The following is an 18,678-nucleotide window of genomic DNA, read 5'->3' as shown; positions in this document are numbered from 1 at the left end:
GTTGGCGATGCAAAACTTGTGGCAAAGAACACATTCTGAACTATGAATTCTATTTTTAATCTAAATAAATCATTCCTTGTAAAGGTGAGAGTTATCATCTAAGGCTTTTGGTTTACTGTTAGGGCATGATCAGATCAATTTTTAGCTGGTCTAGTCAGTGTTTAACTGGATATTTTCCAATACACTATTTTAAATAGACAGGTGCCACAGTCCACTGCATGGCATTGGTCCTTCATGAAAGTTCAGTGCTTAGTGTACATATAATTTCAAGACTTGCTGTCAGTTAAATGTAAAAGAATGTTTTTTCTCCATTTTGGTGCACTTGAACTAAGCTACTCAGACTCTTCACTTTTGGTGCCGCACCCGTTTCGACACGACATGAGTGTGGAATCCGTACCTGATCTGGTCAACTGAACTGATTATGGGTACTTTGACAAAAATCGACACGGAAATCCAGGAGAGATGTAGTGATTTCCATAATCAAAACAAAAGCTAAGGTGAAATTGAAGAAAATGGAATACCTTGCATGTAGAAATTTCTATGTTATTGTTTTTTCTTTTAAATCCTTTCAGGATTTTCCTCTTGATCAATATTTTCTCCTCAAGTTTTCCTCATAACACCTTATAATTTAGGTTTTATACCTCTATTTTTAGATATTTGAACTATCTTTAGCCGAATCCCCACACCCGTATCCATACCTGAATCTATATCCCCAAATCTTAAACTTAGAGTTGAGATCCTGGAGGATCCAACCTCTAGATTCTCACCTCGAATAATTTTGAGGAGGCCAGGCTATATCCTCTTCCTCCTTAGCATTTGTTCCCTATTAATTAAGACATCCAACTTATGGGTTCTTGTTAAAAAAAGGTTAGCAAAGTTCAGATCAGGACATTTACATTTGAACAATAAAGTACCGGCTAAGAAGAGCAGGGCTTAGGTGAGCCCATTTCTTGCTATTTCCTGAGGAAGGAAGCTCTCTTGATTTTAGTAATGCATTTGACCAGGAAAAAGTGATTAGTTGTCCTTTTTAGCTGTTTTGGAATCTTAAATTCTGATACGTTTAGTTTCTTTCACATGAAACCTCTTGAATCAAAATATTTTATTTGCCATTCTCAATGCAGATATATGATTATGACCGGGATTACAAAGATATTGGAAAAGCTAAGTTCACAATAAAGTACGTTGTTGTGAGAAACTGCCTGCCAAATGCCAAGTCAGATATGCTTCTATCAGCATGGAATCCTCCTCCAGAATGGGGAAAGTAATGCTGCTTTTTTTGTTTCATTTCGTCTCTGTTATACATCTTGCATTATTAGTCATGCATCTTGTTTGTGCTTTTCTCCTTTTGCTGGTTGGTTTCTTAATCGAGTCACTGTTTTATGGCTATGTATGTATGTCTAATGAGCTTTCATCTCTTTAGTCCTCTTCCTGAATTGAGGATAACGTGCTTTTGCGACATGCCCTCATTTTCAGCCTTTCTCGAGCACCTGAAAAACATGATTCCTGAGTCTCTCATGCCCTTAATTGGCTGTCTTGTCCCGCTCTGTTATACTTATTCTTTTGCACTTACTTCATGCCTAACCATCACATGAACTTAATAGAACAAAATCTGGTCTTAGTACTCAATTATTCCTGTTAGTGTTTCAAGCTTTAACTTCAACTCTTAGAAACAAAACAAAGGCAAGAAAGAGAGAAGAATATTTGCTGCTGGAAAGATTGATTTTTCATTAAACTTAAATTGTGCGTAAATACAGAAAAAAAGCAACATCTAGAGCCTATAATTAAGCAACTACTTTGCACATGATTCCATGATCAACAAAATCCTAAAAATCTGAACAACTTCTAAAAAATAGCAACTAAGTTAACAGAACATAGCTAAAAAGCTGGATAATGTTCAACAACTTCTTAACTTTTACTGTAGTAATTGAGGCAATTAGTTAACACTCCTCCTTGCTTCAGTTACTGCAAATTCCAAGTATTTCTTTGAGAAATTCAAATCTGCTCTTTGACAAGGCTTTGGTAAACATATCTGCCAGTTAAAGATCCGATTTGCAGTACGTTAACCCAACTGATCCTTCTTTCTGCACGTCTCTGAGAAAGAATAATTTGATATTGAAATGCTTGGTTTTTGCATGAAAAACAGGATTATTTGAGATAACAATAGCTGCTTGATTATCCACAAACACCTCTGTGCACTTCTCTTGCTTTAAATTCAGATCAAGTAGCACTTTTCTAAGCCATAAGGCTTGATTTGCAGCAGATGTTGTTGCAATGAACTCAGCTTCAGCCATCGATTGTGCAACAATTTCTTGCTTCTTAGAGAACCAAGAAAATACACCTGAACCATGATTAAAACCATAACCAAAAGTGCTCTTCATGTCTTTAGAAGAACCACCCCAGTCACTATCAGAATACCCTTGCAACATGTGCTTCTGATTTGCATAGAACTTGATTCCAAAATTTAGTGTTCCCTTAACATATCTTATCACTCTTTTCGCTGCTCTAAAATGAGTGTTAGTTGCACAATTAGTGAATCTAGATTAAAACTTACAACATATAAAATGTCGCGTCTAGTTGTTGTAAGATATATGAGATATCCAATCATACTTCTGTAAAGAGTCTCATCCACTTTTTTAGCTTCATTATTTTTGCTCAACTTCTCTTTTTGACACATTGGAATAGTTGTCTCTTTGCAATTTTCCATCCTAAACTTTTTCAAAATGTCTCTTGCATACTTCTTTTGACAAGTGAAAACCTCATTTTGCTCTTGCTTGATTTCCATTCTTAGAAAATAAACCATTTCTTCTAAGTCCGTCATCTCGAAAGTATGTTGCAGATCTTCTTTAAATTTCTGAACAAGTTTATCATTGCTTCCTGTAACCAGTAGGTCATCTACTTATAGTGAAATAACAATAAGATTTGTTCCATCACCTTTAATGTAGAGAGTAGCTAAGCTGAGACTTTTTAAAACCCAACTGCACCAAATGCTCATCAATCCTGCTGTACCAAGCTCTAGGCGCCTGCTTTAGTCCTTACGAAGCTTTTTTTAGCTGATACACTTCATCTTCATGAGCTTTGACTGCAAATCCTTCAGGTTGCTCAACATAAATTTCCTCGTCAAGATAGCCATTCAAGAATGTAGATGTAATGTCCAACTGAAACACTTTCCAACCTTTTTGTGCAGCTATAGACAACAATAATTTGATGGTTTCTAATCTAGCAACAGAAGCAAATGCATTAGAAAAATCAATACCAAAAATTTGAGCATACCCCTTTTCAACAAGTCTGACTTTGTGCTTGTTGATAGAGTCATTTGCGTTCAGCTTGGTTCTGAAAATTCATTTCACTCCTATGACTTCCTGTTGTCAGGTCTTTTCACAAGTTTCCACGTCTAGTTCTTCTCAATCATGATGAGTTCTTCCTTCATTGCAGCTCTCCGTTTTGGATCTTTTTCTACTTCCCAAAAATCTACTGGCTCAAGAACAACCATGTTGCATCTCTGGTAGATATCAGAGAGTAATCTTGTGCCTTTCACTGGGACATCATCCACCAATTCATCTTCTTTCTGTTGGAGTGTTTTGCTTTGTTCTGGATGTAACACTGGTTCTGCTTCTTCCCAATTCCATTTTTTATCCTCCATGAAATACATATCTTTACTTATCAGAATTTTTCTTGTATGAGGTGAAAATTTTGTAAGCCTTAGAAACAGTGCTATAACCCACAAATATTTCAGTTTCCGCCTTTTTATCAAGCTTATCTCTTTTACTCTGTGGCACATAAGTAAAGCACAAGCATCCAAACACTTATAAATTTTTTAAAGGTGTATAACCATACCAGATTTCAAATGGTGTCTTTCCTTCTAAAGCTTTTGTTGGAAGCCTATTGAGTAGAATGACTAAGGTATGAGCAGCTTCTGCCCAATACTCTTTTGGCAAAACCTTTCGTGTAACAAGCATTTAGCCATCTCCATTATGGTACGGTTCTTCCTCTCACTAACTCCATTTTGCTGTGTAGTATATAGAGTAGTGAGTTGGTGTTCAATTCCGGTTTCTTCATAAAATGTATTGAATTGATAAGATGTGTACTCTTGCCATTGTCGGACCTTAGTGATTGAATCTTACAACCACTTTGATTTTCAATCCACTGCTTGAATTTCCAGACAATAGTGGCAACCTCTGACTTGAGCCTGAGAAAATAAATCCAACACATTCTCGTATAGTCATCGATGAAAACTATGTAATACTTACTCCCTTTGAGTGACGGAGTTTGGTAAGGACTAGCTAGATCTGTGTGGATTAATTTTAGCTTTTCAGTGGCTCTCCAGGTTGCTTTCTTGAAAGAAAGCCTTGTTTGCTTTCTAAATTGACAAGTTCTGCAATTTGGTATTTTGTGCCAAACTTCTGCATTGATTTTAGTTGTAGAATAAGTTTTTTGGTCATGATCTAAAAGATCAAACGTAAAACTCCTTCCTTTCATCATTACCTTGAATAAATTTCGGCCATCTTCATCCTTGATTTGATAATAATTGGTTTCAAAGAGAAGTTTGAAACCATTCTCAAGCATCGGCTGACACTTAACAGACTATGACTAATATTAAGTACAAAAAACACATCTTTGATTAGTTTTGTACCTGTTAGAATATGATTAGGAATAACATATAGAATCTTACTTGGAAAGGGATTGTAATTTAGTGTCCTATTAGAAAAAGGATTGGAATATAGTGTCTATAAATAGGGTCTCAATGTAATAATATAGTTACAACAATTCAATAATATTATTCTCTTATATTTCTTCACAGTACATGTGGAAATGTTCCACAGTACCTTTTCCTTCAGCAGGAATATAGTCTCCATTACCAACTTTTACTTTGGAAATTATTGAAGTGTCCAACTCCTTAAAGAGATCACGATCAAATGTCATGTGGTTTGTTCTACCACTATCAATAAGCCACTTGTCACTCGAGTAGTTAGTTGCTAAATAGGTCGCTACAAAGAGTTGTTCTTCATCTTCCTGATTAGTTACCTGTGCAACGTTAGTTTGCAGGGTGTTGTTCTTGCAAATCTTTTGATTATGTCCCATCTGCTGACATTTCTCACACTGCTGGTTTGGCCTTCTCCAGAATTTGAACGGTGGATGACCCTTCTTTCCACAATGCTTGCAAGGAGGAAAATCATGTTTCGCTCCCCTATTGATCCAAGGAGAATGAGAACGTGAGTTTTCCTTCTTGTTCCAGTTCTTCTTTCTTTTGTCTCCCTGGTTTGATTGGACTTTTGCAGGCAGTGCACCCTCAACAGATCCTTCTGACCTCATAAGTTTTCTCTATTCTTGTCCTTGCAAGGAATTCAATAGTTCTGCCAAACTAATCTGTGACAAATCTGTAGAATTTTACAGTGAGGAAATAGTTGTTTCAAACTTTTTGGTGACTGTTATGAGAATTTTTTGAATCAATCTAGAATCAGGAAATTCAGAGCCAAGTAATCTTACATTGTTGGCAATGTTGAGTAATCTGTCAGAATGATCTTTGATTGTCTCTGAATCCTTCATCTTTTGAAGTTCAAATTCTCGAATTAGGTTAAGAGTACGCATACCTTTGATCCGTTCATCTCCTTCATATTCTTTCTTAGGGAAATTCCATACCTCAAAAGCTGATATCAATGTCGTAATCCTAAGATAAGACTGCATCGAATTACGTTGCTCTAGCCTTTGATTTTCTTGTTTTGTGATTCTTCATCTGCGCCATGGTTGGATTTGCAGGCAAGGGAGAAACTTCGTAGTCCTCAACAGTTTTCGCACAGATCGTTTGCCTCCATAAGTGCCTCCATTCTTGCTGCCCGTACATTATAGCGTTCACCTTTGAAGAAGGTGGTGCTAGTGCAGTGAAAGGAGTTTCTGAATCCATAGAAGACAAAAAAATATGTTTCTCTCAAATACAGGTCCCTCAAGAAGAGAGCTCTTGATACCAATTTGTTAGAGTTTTAAGCGTAACTTCAACTCTTAGAAACTGAACAAAGGCAAGAAAGAGAGAAGAATATTTGCTGTTGGAAAGATTGAACTTTCATTAAACTGAAATTGTGTAGAAAAAATGCAACAACTAGAGCCTATAATTAAGCAACTACTTTGCACATGATTCCATGATCAACAAAATCCTAAAAATCTGAACAACTAACTCCTAAAAAACAGCAACTAAGTTAACAGAACATGGCTAAAACGCTGGATTATGTTCAGCAACTTCTCTAACTTTTACTGTAGTAGCTGAGGCAATTAATCAACAATTCCATATTTGGGTAATTAGTTTTGACCAAAGTACTTACACGCTGATATGCGAGTGTATATGCTTTGATTAAACAAAATAGTTCTGTATACCTTATTAACTGAAACCTAGTTAACTTGGTGTTCGATTCCTGTATAATTTATTGAGTTTGTGTAGCAAAGTCAAGACAGGGGGCTCTTTTACTTTTTCCTAGAATTAAAAGAATAAAACACTTCGTTTAAGATGCTGTCTACTGAAAATAATTAGGCTTGCATTGCATATAATTCTTTTCCTTTTTTGGTCACCACTTACGAGAAAACACCATAAGACATACCTATTGAAAAGGAAACAAGGGAAGCGTCGTTAAATGAAAATTGAAAAATCTGTTAATTGGAAGACTGGTAGTTGTCCTAGCAATGTTCTTGGAAATCATACTGTTGTTTTTTCTTGTTCCGTTGCATTTGTGAGAAATATAAGAGAAAATATTATTGAGTTGTGTATCTAAATTATTACATTGAGATCTTATTTATAGACACTACATTACTATCCTTTTCCAAGTAAGCTTTCGTATACGATTCCTATCCCTACTCATATTCTAACACTCCCGCTCAAGCTGGTGCATACAATTCATATGTACCTAGCTTGTTACAAATGTAATTAATACGAGGACTAGTGAGTGACTTGGTGAAAATATCTACAAGTTGATCACTTGACTTCACAAATTTTGTAACAATATCTTTAGAGAGTATCTTTTCTCTGACAAAGTGACAATCGATCTCTATGTGCTTAGTTCTCTCATGAAACACGGGATTAGATGCAATATAAAGGACTGCTTGATTATCGCATACGAGCTTCATCTTATCGGTTTCTCCAAATTTTAGTTCTCTTAGCAACTATTTGATCCAAACTAGTTAACAATTTGTTGCAGCCATTGCTCGATATTCTGCTTCCGCGCTAGATCGAGCAACCACACTCTGTTTCTTACTCTTCCAAGACACCAAATTACCTCCTACTAAAACATAATATCCGAAAGTAGAACGTCTATCTGAGGGTGATCCTACCCTATCAGTATCTGTGTATCCAATGATATGTTCGTGACCTCGATCCTCAAAGAGTAGTCCTTTACCTGGAGCCGACTTTATATATCGTAGAATACGAACAACTATATCCCAATGATTATCACAGGGGGAAGTCATAATCTGACTTACAACACTCTCAAGAAAGGATATGTCAAGTCTTGTCACGGTGAGATAATTCAACTTTCCAACCAACCGTCTATACCTTTCATGATCAATGAGTGGCGCCCCCTGTCTTGGTAGAAGTTTAGCATTTGGATCCATAGGAGTGTCAATGGGTCTACATCCCATCATTCCTGTCTCCTCAAGAATGTCTAAGGCATACTTGCGTTGAGAAATAACAATACCTGTTTTGGACTAAGCAACCTCAATACCTAGAAAATATTTCAATATGCCGAGGTCTTTGGTCTGAAAATGCTGAAAGAGATGTTGCTTCAATTTAGTGATACCATCTTCATCATTGCCGATAATAATGAGGTCATCAACATAAACCACCAGATAAATACACAGATTTGGTTGAGAATGTCGATAAAACACTGAGTGATCATCTCTACTATGAATCATGCCAAACTGCTGAATTATTGTGCTGAATTTTCCAAACCAAGCTCGAGGGGACTATTTCAAACCATAGAGTGGACTGCGCAATTGACATACAAAGCTACTAGACTCCCCCTGAGCAACAAAACCAGGTCGTTGCTTCATATTGACTTCTTCCTCAAGATCACCATGCAGAAAAACATTTTTAATATCCAACTGATAAAGAGGCCAATGACGAACGACAATAATGGATAGGAAAAGACGGACATATGTTATTTTAGCCACTGGAGAAAAGTGTTGCTATAATCAAGCTCAAATATTTGCGCGTATCCTTTGGCAACAAGGCGAGCCTTAAGCCGATCAACCTGATCGTCTGAACCAACTTTGACTGCATAAACCCAATGGCAAATCAACAGTAGATTTACCTGCAGGAAGGGAAACAAGCTCCCAAGTACCACTCGCATGTAAAGCAGACATCTCATCTATCATAGCCTGCTTCCATCCTGAATGAGAAAGGGCTTCACCTATAGTCTTAGGGATGGAAATAGAGGATAAAGATGATACAAAAGCATAATGGGGTGATAATAAACGATGATAACTCAAGAAAGTATAATGTGGATTAGCATTACAGACGGAACACATACCTTTTTAAAGTGCAATTGATTGACTAGGAGAAGGCAAGTCCGCAGTAGAAGCAACGTCCGATGCATGACATGAATCATCTGGGACTAATGATGGATGCGGATGACGATGATAAGTCAGAAGTGGTGGCACTACAGCTGGAGACGTGAAGTAACAGTTGATACCTCAAAGGTTGGTTCGGGTAAGTTTGGTGTGGGTAAGACTAGAGATACAGGTAAAATCTTAGAGATATCAAGATGATCAGAAGATACATAGTAAGGTCGAGATTAAAAAAAGTGACATTGGCGGACATAAAGTAGCGACGAAGATCCGGTGAATAATAACGATACCCTTTTTGAACTTGAGAGTAACCAAGGAAGACACACTTGAGAGCACGAAGGGCTAATTTATCTTTTTCAGGGGCTAAGTTATGAACAAAGCATATGCTCCCAAAGACACGAGGGGGGGATAGAGTAGAGATGTGACTGAGGAAACAATATAGAATGGGGAACCTTATTTTGAATGGAAGATGATGGCATTCTATTAATTAGATAACAAGATGTGAGGACTGCATCGCCCCAAAAATGCAGTGGAACAGGGATTCAATAAGAAGAGTGCGAGCAGTCTCAAGAAGATGCCTATTTTTTCTTTCTGCTATACCATTCTGCTGAGGGGTGTTCGGACAAGATGTCTAGTGAACAATTCCTTGATGAGTCATAAACTCCTGAAATTGAGAGGATAAGTATTCTAAGGCATTATCACTGCGAAAAGTACAAATAGAAACACCAAATTGAGTTTGTATTTCAGCACAAATTTTTGAATGTAGAAAATATCTCAGAACGATCTTTCATTAAGAAAACCCAAGTACATCTTGAAAAATCATCAATAAAACTAACAAAATAATGAAAACCTAAAGGTGAACTGACTTTACTAGGACCCCAAACATCAGAATGAACTAATGAGAAAATAGACTCTGAACGACTCTCAATACTACCTGAGAAAGTAGCACGGGTGTGTTTCCCAAGTTGACATGACTCATAATCTAATGTACATAAACTAGACAAACTAGGCACCATCTTTTGTAGCTTGGATAGACTCGGATGTCCCAAACGTTTGTGAATTAGGTCTGGAGGGTCTGTAACGGAGCATGTTGTGAAGGGATTGAAGAGGTATGATGGTAAATGCCTTGTGATTCATGTCCTGCACCAATCATCTGTCCCGTACTACGATCCTGCATTAGAAAAGAGTCGTCAAAAAAAGTTATGCTACAATGAAGGACATGTGTCAAACGACTAACAGATGCAAGATTAAAAGGACAATCAGGGACATAAAGAACAAAATCTAGAGGGACAGAAGATAGGGGTTTGGCTTGTCCAACTCCTTTTGGTTTTGTTCGGATCCCATTGGCTAAAGTAATAGCAGGACAAGATTGTGAATAAACAATATCAGGCAAAAGTGATTTGTTACCAGAAATATAATCAGAAGTTCCTGAGTCCACAACCCATGATCCAAAAGTACTAGACTGTGAAACACAAGCAAAAGGATTATCAGCAATAGAAGCATCAGGCTGGGCAACCGAGGCTACTTGTGAGATGTCTTCTTACTTGCTCAATACTGATCATCATATTCAGTTTAGGCAATATGAGCATTATTGGATAGTCGATTAGGCTGTAGAGATATCTTCTTACTTGCTCGATTCTGAAGGAACTCATTATATTCCTTTACAGCAATAAGATCATAACTGGGTGGTGGACCATGTAAACTATGACATATATCCTGAGTGTGTCCAACTTTATGATAATAACTACACTTCGATCGAGATTCCAGAACGACCTCCTCGCTGATTTTTCATAGGCTGATATGTTCATTTTTCTATGGTTTGAGATGCAAGGAATAGAAGAGTCAACAACGGGTGATGAAATTACTTTGTTACTGGGAGGCGTGGCAAGACAAAGAAGACAAGAGAATAACTCATCAATTGTAGGAACCGTAGGACTAACTAAAATCTGATCACGTACAATATCATGGTCAATAGAAAGTCCAACAAGTGTAAGAACTAAAAACAACATCTGTCTGTGCTCTTGTTGTTTTTCCACATCCGCAGTGACGGACATCAATGTATCAAATTCTTCCATAATTGCTTGTACTTGTCCCAAGTAAGTAGACATATCAGATTTTTGTTTCTTCAAGTTGGTCATTCGAGATATCACATCATAAAAACGAGATATGTCATTAGTGTATAAAGCACGAGCCTTTTCCCAAACTAAATAACACGTCTGGAATGGACGAAACATAGGCATCAACTTGGAATTAATAGATCGCCATAAGAGACTACATAATTGAGCGTCAACTTTCTCCCATTGTTCTTTAGCTTTCGCATCTTCCACGCTAGATTTTGCCTTTTCATCTAGCACATTAGTCTTGTTCGTTAAGTGATCTTGGACACCTTGACCTTTGCACCACAACTCAACTGAGGAAGCCCTAAATAATTTGAACTTTCCATTAATGGTTCGGAAGTGATCATAGGAATTGAACCTCCAATTCCAGTAGTTTTGGGGCCAAAAACATCATACCCAAAAGACATCTTGAAAATTTTAACTTGAAAACACCAAGAAACGGGATTTGGATGTCTGAAAACTCGTAGAATAGAAAAAAAAATCTGATGTCTCCGGAATTAGGGTTCCGACGGTCGAAATCTTCAAATATTGCCGGAATCTGAAAAAAAAAGTAATTGGTCGGAGTCGGAATGGATCGGCGACCCCAACAAAAAAAAGAACAACTCAAAAATTCGATCGGAAATGGGTTCACACGCCACGCGTGACCAGATCTCGTCGGAATTTCAGAATTACAGCAGTCGTATGTCAGCGCGTGGCTGGTATTTTTCCCGGCGGTTTTAGTCGGGTTTTTGTCGCCTGAGCTTCCCAATCCTCTTAGTGGTGTTGTATTTTCCACACAACAAAATAAAAAAACACAAATTAGTCATCGAAATTGATGCACGGTGACTGAGTTTTCTTTTCTAAAATTTCTCACCAATGCTCTGATACCATGTGAGAATTAATGGAGAAAAATATTATTGAATTGTGTGTGTGCATAAATACATCGAGACCCTATTTATAGACACTATAGTACAATCATTTTCTAAGTAGGATTTTTATATACTATTTCTATTTTTACCAATATTCTAACACTTTTGAATATAGAAAATAACTCAGAACGATCCTTTATTAGGAAAACCCAAGTGCATCGTGAAAAATCATTAATGAAACTAACAAAGTAACGAAATTTTAAGGGTGAATTGATTCTACTAGGACCCCAAATATCAGAATGAACTAATGAGAAAATAGACTCTGAATGACTCTCAATACTACGTGAAAATGAAGCACGAGTGTGTTTCCCAAGTTGACACGACTCACAATCTAATGTGGATAAACTAAACAAATTAGGCACCATCTTCTGTAGCTTGGATAGACTCGAATGTCCTAAACGTTTGTGAATAAGGTCTGGAGAGTCTATAACGGAGCATGATGTGAAAGAATTTGAAGAGGTAAGATGGTAAAGGCCTTGTGATTCATGTCCTGTGCCAATCGTTTGTCCCGTACTGCGATCCTGCATTAGAAAAGAATCATAAAAAAAGTTATACTACAATTAAGGGCACATATCAAACGACTAACAAATGCAAGATTAAAAGGACAACCAAGGACATAAAGAACAGAGTCTAGAGTGACAGAAGATAAGGGTTTGGCTTGTCCAACTCCTCCTGATTTTGTTTGGATCACATTGGCTAAAGTAATAGCTGGAAGAGACTATGAATAAACAATATCAGATAGAAGTGACTTGTTGCCAGAAATATGATCAGAAGCACCTGAGTCCCCAACCCATGATCCAAAGGTAGATTTCTATGCAGTTGAGACTATTGATAGAGATGTATGCTTACTTGCTCGTTACTGAAGATGCTCATGATATTCCTTGTCAGATAAATACACCCGTTGATCACCTGCGGTGTTAGACTAAGCAACATGAATATTTTTAGGTGGTAAACCATGCAAAGCATAGCATATTCCACGCGTATGTTCAAGCTTATCACAATAACTACACTTAGGTCGAGAATAACATACACCACGAGTATGCCCAAGCCTTTTACGATAACTACACCTAGGTCGAGATCTTCCAAATCGACCTCTCCCTCGTCGATTCTTCATGGACTGTGATGTTTGATTTTCTGATCTCCTCATTAAGGGTTCAGATTTAATGATAGGATTAAACTGAGCAAAAAAAGTTAGTCACCAAAAAAAATTGGGTCAATCACCGGAAAAAAATTGAATTTGATTGCCGGAATCAAGAAATAGCTATCGGTACAGCCTTGGAATGAAGGGGCGAGCTGACTGAAAAAGAAATCTGGACGGAAACTGGCCGGAATATATTGCACGCGCCGGCGCGTGAGGTGCAGATCTGAAACTTTTGGCGGCGCGTGGATCGCCAGATATGAGATTCGGTCGCTAGGGTTTGCTCGCCTGGGTGTTTCGCACCTTGTGGTAGTGTTGGTTTTCACACACAACACTTATAAAATTGACGAGGGCTCAAATTAGACTTGACAGTCGCCGGAAATTGAAGTACGGGGCTGTCTTATTGAGTTTTCTTCCCAGTAAGTTTCTCACCAAACCTGACTCTGATACCATATGAGAAATATAAAAGAAAATATTATTGAATTGTGTATCTAAATTATTACATTGAGATCCTATTTATAGACACTACATTACTATCCTTTTCCAAGTATGATTTCGTATACTATTCCTATTCCTACTCATTTTCTAACACTGATCATACTATTTTTACTTTTCATTGCCTCAGAAAGGTGATGGTCCGGGTAGATGCTAAACAGGGGGCTCCAAAAGACGGAAACTCTCCCATAGAACTGTTGCAGGTAATAATAGTTCTTTTTTGGAGAAAGATATTGAACCTTCAAATTTCTTTTCTGTAAGAAGATGCAGCATAGTCGGGAACTTACCGTTATCTCATTGAGTTATTCGTTAGATGCTTTCATTAGGACATTTTTAAGAGATCAACCCTTTTGCATTCTTTTGTCGTCTGTTGTGACAATTCCTCTTATAACCTGTTTAGAGTTTTCCTTTGTGTAGGTGGATATTTACCCCTTAAAGATACATCTTACTGAGTCAATGTACAGCATGATGTGGGCATACTTTTTTCCAGAAGAGGAGCAAGACTCGCACAGGCGGCAGGTGTGTCTCAGTTCCCATTTATCAGTTGTACCACGCAATGAGTTTTTACCCATATGCTAAGATAATGTTCAAAACATTTTTTTTGTTTGTAGGAAGTATGGAAAGTTTCAACCACAGCCGGTGCCAAGCGTGCAAAGAAAGGCACTCCAGTGCACGAAGCACCAGTGTCAAGTAGCCATTTAACTAAAGATTCTCCGTCCTCCTCTTATGGTGATTTATCCCAGGTGAGTCCCTGATCCCTTAAGTTGGTTGTTTACTTATTCATCTTGCTTACTAATGGAATCAGAGATGGAGTGAACTGTGGTTCGTGCGTCTTCTTTATTAAAGTTTATTTTTACTGACACGGACAAGTTCTTCAGTATACTTGCTTAATATCTAACCAAACAACTCTCAAGCATACTTTTTTCAACAAATGAGTTTCATGTGTTCAATATGTGCAGGCAACAAAGAACCAAAAGTTAAGACGGACGTCCTCCTTTGATAGAAACTGGGAAGAAAATGTAGCCGAATCTGTTGCTAATGAACTTGTGCTGCAAATGCACTCATCAAGTGTTTCTTCTTCAAAAAGTGGCCCCCTTGCAAGTATTGAGCATCCAGATGAAGGTAGCAGAAGCAAATCCAAGGAATCAAAATTAATTAAATCTGGTCGTTCCTCTAATGAGGAGAAAAGGGTGGGGAAGGCACATGATGAGAAAAAATCTAGGCCCCGAAGAATGAGAGAGTTCCATAATATCAAGATTAGTCAAGTAAGTCAATTTTGTGTTATAATGTGTTTGTTTTGTAAATTTGTTGGTTCCATAACTAACTCATTCTTATTTATGCATGGGTTAGGTTGAGTTACAAATTACATATGAAGGATCGAGATTTGCTGTCGGTGATATGAGATTGCTGATGGATACATTCCATCGTGTTGAATTTACTGGGACCTGGCAGAGATTATTCTCACGAGTTAGGAAGCATATCATCTGGGGAGTTCTTAAATCAGTAACGGGAATGCAGGTTATAATCCCTGGAATTTATTGCAACTTTTCATTGCCTAATTATTGGAGATATTAGATCAATATTTTCAGCTTCTGGTTGATGTAGCTACATTATAACCACCCCACTTTTTTTCTCCGTGATAAGTATCTGAGACTGTTAGATTACCTCAGGGGGTTCTTAAAGCTTATGGCCTATATCTGTTGATTTTAATACAGGGCAAGAAGTTTAAAGCAAACAACCAAAAGGAAGCTAGTGCTGCTGGGGTTCCCGATATTGATATGAATCTCAGTGATAGTGATGGTGGTTCAGCTGAAAAATCTGAGCAGGACCCGTTATCCTGGCCTAAGCGTCCCACTGATGGTGCAGGTGATGGTTTTGTCACCTCAGTGAAGGGCCTCTTTAATTCTCAGCGCAAAAAGGCTAAGGCTTTCGTGCTTCGGACAATGAGGGGTGAAGAAGATGACTTGCACGCTGAATGGAGTGAAGGTGAGGCAGACTTCTCTCCATTTGCCAGACAACTAACCATAACAAAGGCCAAGAAACTGATTAGACGACATACAAAGAAGTTCCGTCCCAGAGGAGCAAAAGGTTGGTGGATCTCTGACATTATAATGTTCATTTTTGCATATTGGGCCGTCTTCATGAGCAGGATAAAATATCAAAGGCATAATATATATACACACTCAAACTTGACCTTAGTTGGCAAGTAAACACTCCAATTTTAAGAACGTATATCTAGACACCTCAATTGGCAACTAAACACTCCTTGTCTCCACTGTGTCTCGTGAACACCTGATGCTGACATGGCACCTAACTTCTAGAGGTGTCTAGATGATAAATATGTAAGTTGGAGTGCTCAACTGACACAGTAAAGACAAGCTGAGGTGTCTAGATTTGCATATTCAAAGTTGGTGTGTTACTTGCCAGCTGAGGTCAAAGTTCGAGTGTCCATGTATGTATTGTGATATTCTAACCTCCATGCTAAGCTGAATATCAGTGACTGATGTATTATGATATTCTAATCTCCATGCTACATTGAGTATCAGTGACAGTTATGCTGACCTAGTTCTTTCCAGGTTTATCTTCTCAAAAAGATTCACTTCATTCATCGCCTAGTGGGAACCCCACATTTGACAGCGATTCTTCAAGCGAAACATCACTTTACGAGCAGGATTAGCAGATCTTAATAAAGGGCAGCCTGTGCACCAAAGCTCCTGCTATGCGCGGGGTCAAGATAAGGAACGGACCACAAGGGCCTTTAACCTGCATTTCTGCAAGTGGCTGTTTCGCGGCTTGATAACAGTAAAAAGAATATGATTTTAGGATCTAAAGTGGGACTGCCAATTGCAGCCATTCCATTCGAATAGGACTTTGTTTTGCAGCCTTGACTCCTACTTAGGTTGTGTGAGATGCCTACTTGTTCTAAAAAAAAAGGCAGAACAAGGTAAGAGCTGTGCACACATAAGTCTACTACCTATTAACATATCGTTGCCTTTTTAGAGTTCTGAATATATCTTGGAAATAGATGTGAAGTGACTCCTTTGAGTCATTGTTTTTTTTTCTCTTCTTTCTCTTCTGTATTTATTCTGTCACCAATGTAGAATGGACTTTTGGACTTGTAATAGTTCAAAGTTTTGTAATCATGTCCTGTGTTTAGCAAGAAGCCAAAATGTTTGTCACTGCAAGTACCACATTTGTGATTTGACATTGTAAAATTATGAAGTTTCATTTGCTAAGTCTTTCGCACTGCACTGTGGTTGTGGAGAAAGGTCCCAAATTGTCTCTATGGTTTTCGAAATGATCTACTTTTGACCTCCGTATAAATTTGGGGTGAACTATGCCCTCGCTGTTAAATATTGGTGCGTATTTGCCTAATCAACTAACATAATCATTATATAATAAAATAAAAATGGAAAAAGGCCAAAAATTACTCCTACTGTGTATTCTGGTTTGTCGAGTTATTGGGTTGTGGGATGATGCCAATCATTTCGTGGCTAAGGCTCTGATGAATGCTAGAAGTTTGATTCTACATATGCCCTCATTCTGGTGTGTGGTCCTTTCCCAGACCTTGCTGATGCGAGATGCTTTGTGCACTAGACTGTCTTTTCTCGTGTAGTTTGATTTTAAAAGATTTTCTTTTCTCGTGTAGTTTGATTTTAAAAGATTTTCATTCAACTGAATTTGAGTATATATGTTTGACGCTAGTGTTTATTTTGATTGGATTTCGTCACGTGGCTTTTGGAAATGACGAGATGAAGTACTGTCAGCTCATGTAATAACTAACTCTTGAACTGTTCTATAGTAGTTTGTGTTGTGTATGAGGCTTTGCTAACAATGGAGAATGATACAATAATTCAGGGAATATTTGCTGTTCAGAGAACAGCATAAATCATCGTAGTACTTTTTCTCTAATTAATTTCATAGATGGTGTTCAGCTATACTTTACTTAAAATCATGGTAGTTAATAAATATTCTTTTGTAAGGAGACCCTTTTATCATGATACTTTGGGAAAGCTTTTTTTTTTTTTTTTGGTGAACTGTGAAAATTATCATTAACAATCAACAAGAACAAGTGTTTACAAGTATAGAACACTACAAGTAGATAACCTACCTTCTAAGAAGGTTAGTTTCTCTCTTATAGTCTCAGTAAGTCAAACAAATAAAGAACCTATCTAAATATAAAGTTTCTGTATCAAGTAACTACAACTACTAGCTTTCCTAGTCTTCTGTAATATTGTTAACCTTTCAACTATTTCTTTCTTGATTTGGATGATTGCTGCCTCCACTGCAATTGTTATTCCCCTAAACAACTTCCAATTCCTTGCTATCCATGTATGGTAGACTCTAGCTCCAATGTTATTCCCCTAAACAACTTCCAATTCTTTGCTATCCATGTATGGTAGATTCTAGCTCCACAAATTGTAGTTGTAATCTCTTTTTTGAATTATTTCTAACGTCTTCCTTTTATCCAGGTGAGGTTTTGTGCTACTCTCTTCCCCTATGTGCTAATACTTGACCATGATTCCAACTCTGTCTTTACCTGATTCGTCCATCTGCATTCAGCAAATAAGTGCAACTAATCCTCTGTTTGATTTGGTCACATAACCGACATTTAACATCGTCAATTAAAATATTTAATCTATGCATTCTTTCTTTTTTAAGTAGTCTCTCCTGATTAGCTATCCATACTATGAATCTGTATCTAGGTACCATGATTGCATTCCATATCAAGTCTGCCACAGATGATCTCCTTTGACTTTCTAATAATTGGTTATAGCTACAACTCACACTATAAGTACCATTAGCAGTCAAGCAATAGACATCATTATTATACCAATTCCTCATTTCTAATTTGATGGAATTAAGCTTCCTCCAATACCAACTACAATCCTTTGGTGGAATGTGATTCCAAAAATCAGTTCCTCCCTTCTTATATAGCCCATGCACCCACCTTATCCATAAGGAATCAGTTTTATATGCCAATTACTAGATCAGTTTACCTATTGATGCTATGTTCCATAATTTGCAGTTTTTAATATTCAATCCTCCATATTTCTTATACCTGCAGATGGTATCCCAAGAGACTAGTGGAGTTTTCCTCGTGTCTTCCTTGCTTCCCCACAAATAGTTCCTGCATATTTTGTCAACCTCTTTCAGCACATCTTGAGGCAGAATAAACACACCCCGAAAGTTGTAAATTGAGAATAAAACTGCATTAATAATCTGAAGTCTGCTTGGATATGATAGAGATCTTGAGTATGCACTTGTGATTCTTGTAGTTATCTTAGCAATCAGTTGATAGCAATCAACTTTTGGATCATTTCTTGGACGATAATGGTAGACCATTTCTTGAACTGATACTTTGGTTCTTTATTGATATTTATGTAAATTTGAGTGACCTTTTTGTTATAAAAAATAATTTAATAATTTTGATGCAATAGAACAAAACTTGAAGGATCATCGATAAATTACTCTT

The 18,678-nt window shown here is 37.4% G+C and overlaps 1 protein-coding gene across 10 annotated transcripts in view; it reads left to right on the top strand.

Annotated features, from left to right (window-relative positions):
* The window catches only part of LOC107850894 (protein SABRE), a 41,173-nt gene extending 24,735 nt beyond the window's left edge, over positions 1–16,438 (top strand). For 8 of the 10 annotated variants that reach the window (XM_016695698.2, XM_016695701.2, XM_047400955.1 and 5 more), the window contains 8 exons: positions 1,122–1,261; positions 13,333–13,405; positions 13,620–13,721; positions 13,814–13,945; positions 14,162–14,467; positions 14,553–14,720; positions 14,918–15,290; positions 15,779–16,438. In XM_016695698.2, coding sequence (XP_016551184.1) covers positions 1,122–1,261; positions 13,333–13,405; positions 13,620–13,721; positions 13,814–13,945; positions 14,162–14,467; positions 14,553–14,720; positions 14,918–15,290; positions 15,779–15,879 — 1,395 coding nt within the window. In that variant the 3' untranslated portion in view covers positions 15,880–16,438. Of the gene's footprint in view, positions 1–1,121; positions 1,262–5,119; positions 5,211–5,754; positions 5,910–13,332; positions 13,406–13,619; positions 13,722–13,813; positions 13,946–14,161; positions 14,468–14,552; positions 14,721–14,917; positions 15,291–15,778 lie in introns of those variants that run through there. The other 2 variants (XR_007048306.1, XR_007048305.1) reach the window with 2 other exon arrangements.
* The last annotated feature ends 2,240 nt before the right edge of the window (positions 16,439–18,678 follow it).

This window comes from Capsicum annuum, chromosome 12 (genome assembly GCF_002878395.1).
Source record: "Capsicum annuum cultivar UCD-10X-F1 chromosome 12, UCD10Xv1.1, whole genome shotgun sequence".
NCBI classification, from domain to species: domain Eukaryota; kingdom Viridiplantae; phylum Streptophyta; class Magnoliopsida; order Solanales; family Solanaceae; genus Capsicum; species Capsicum annuum.
This window is presented reverse-complemented; position numbering and strand designations above follow the sequence as displayed.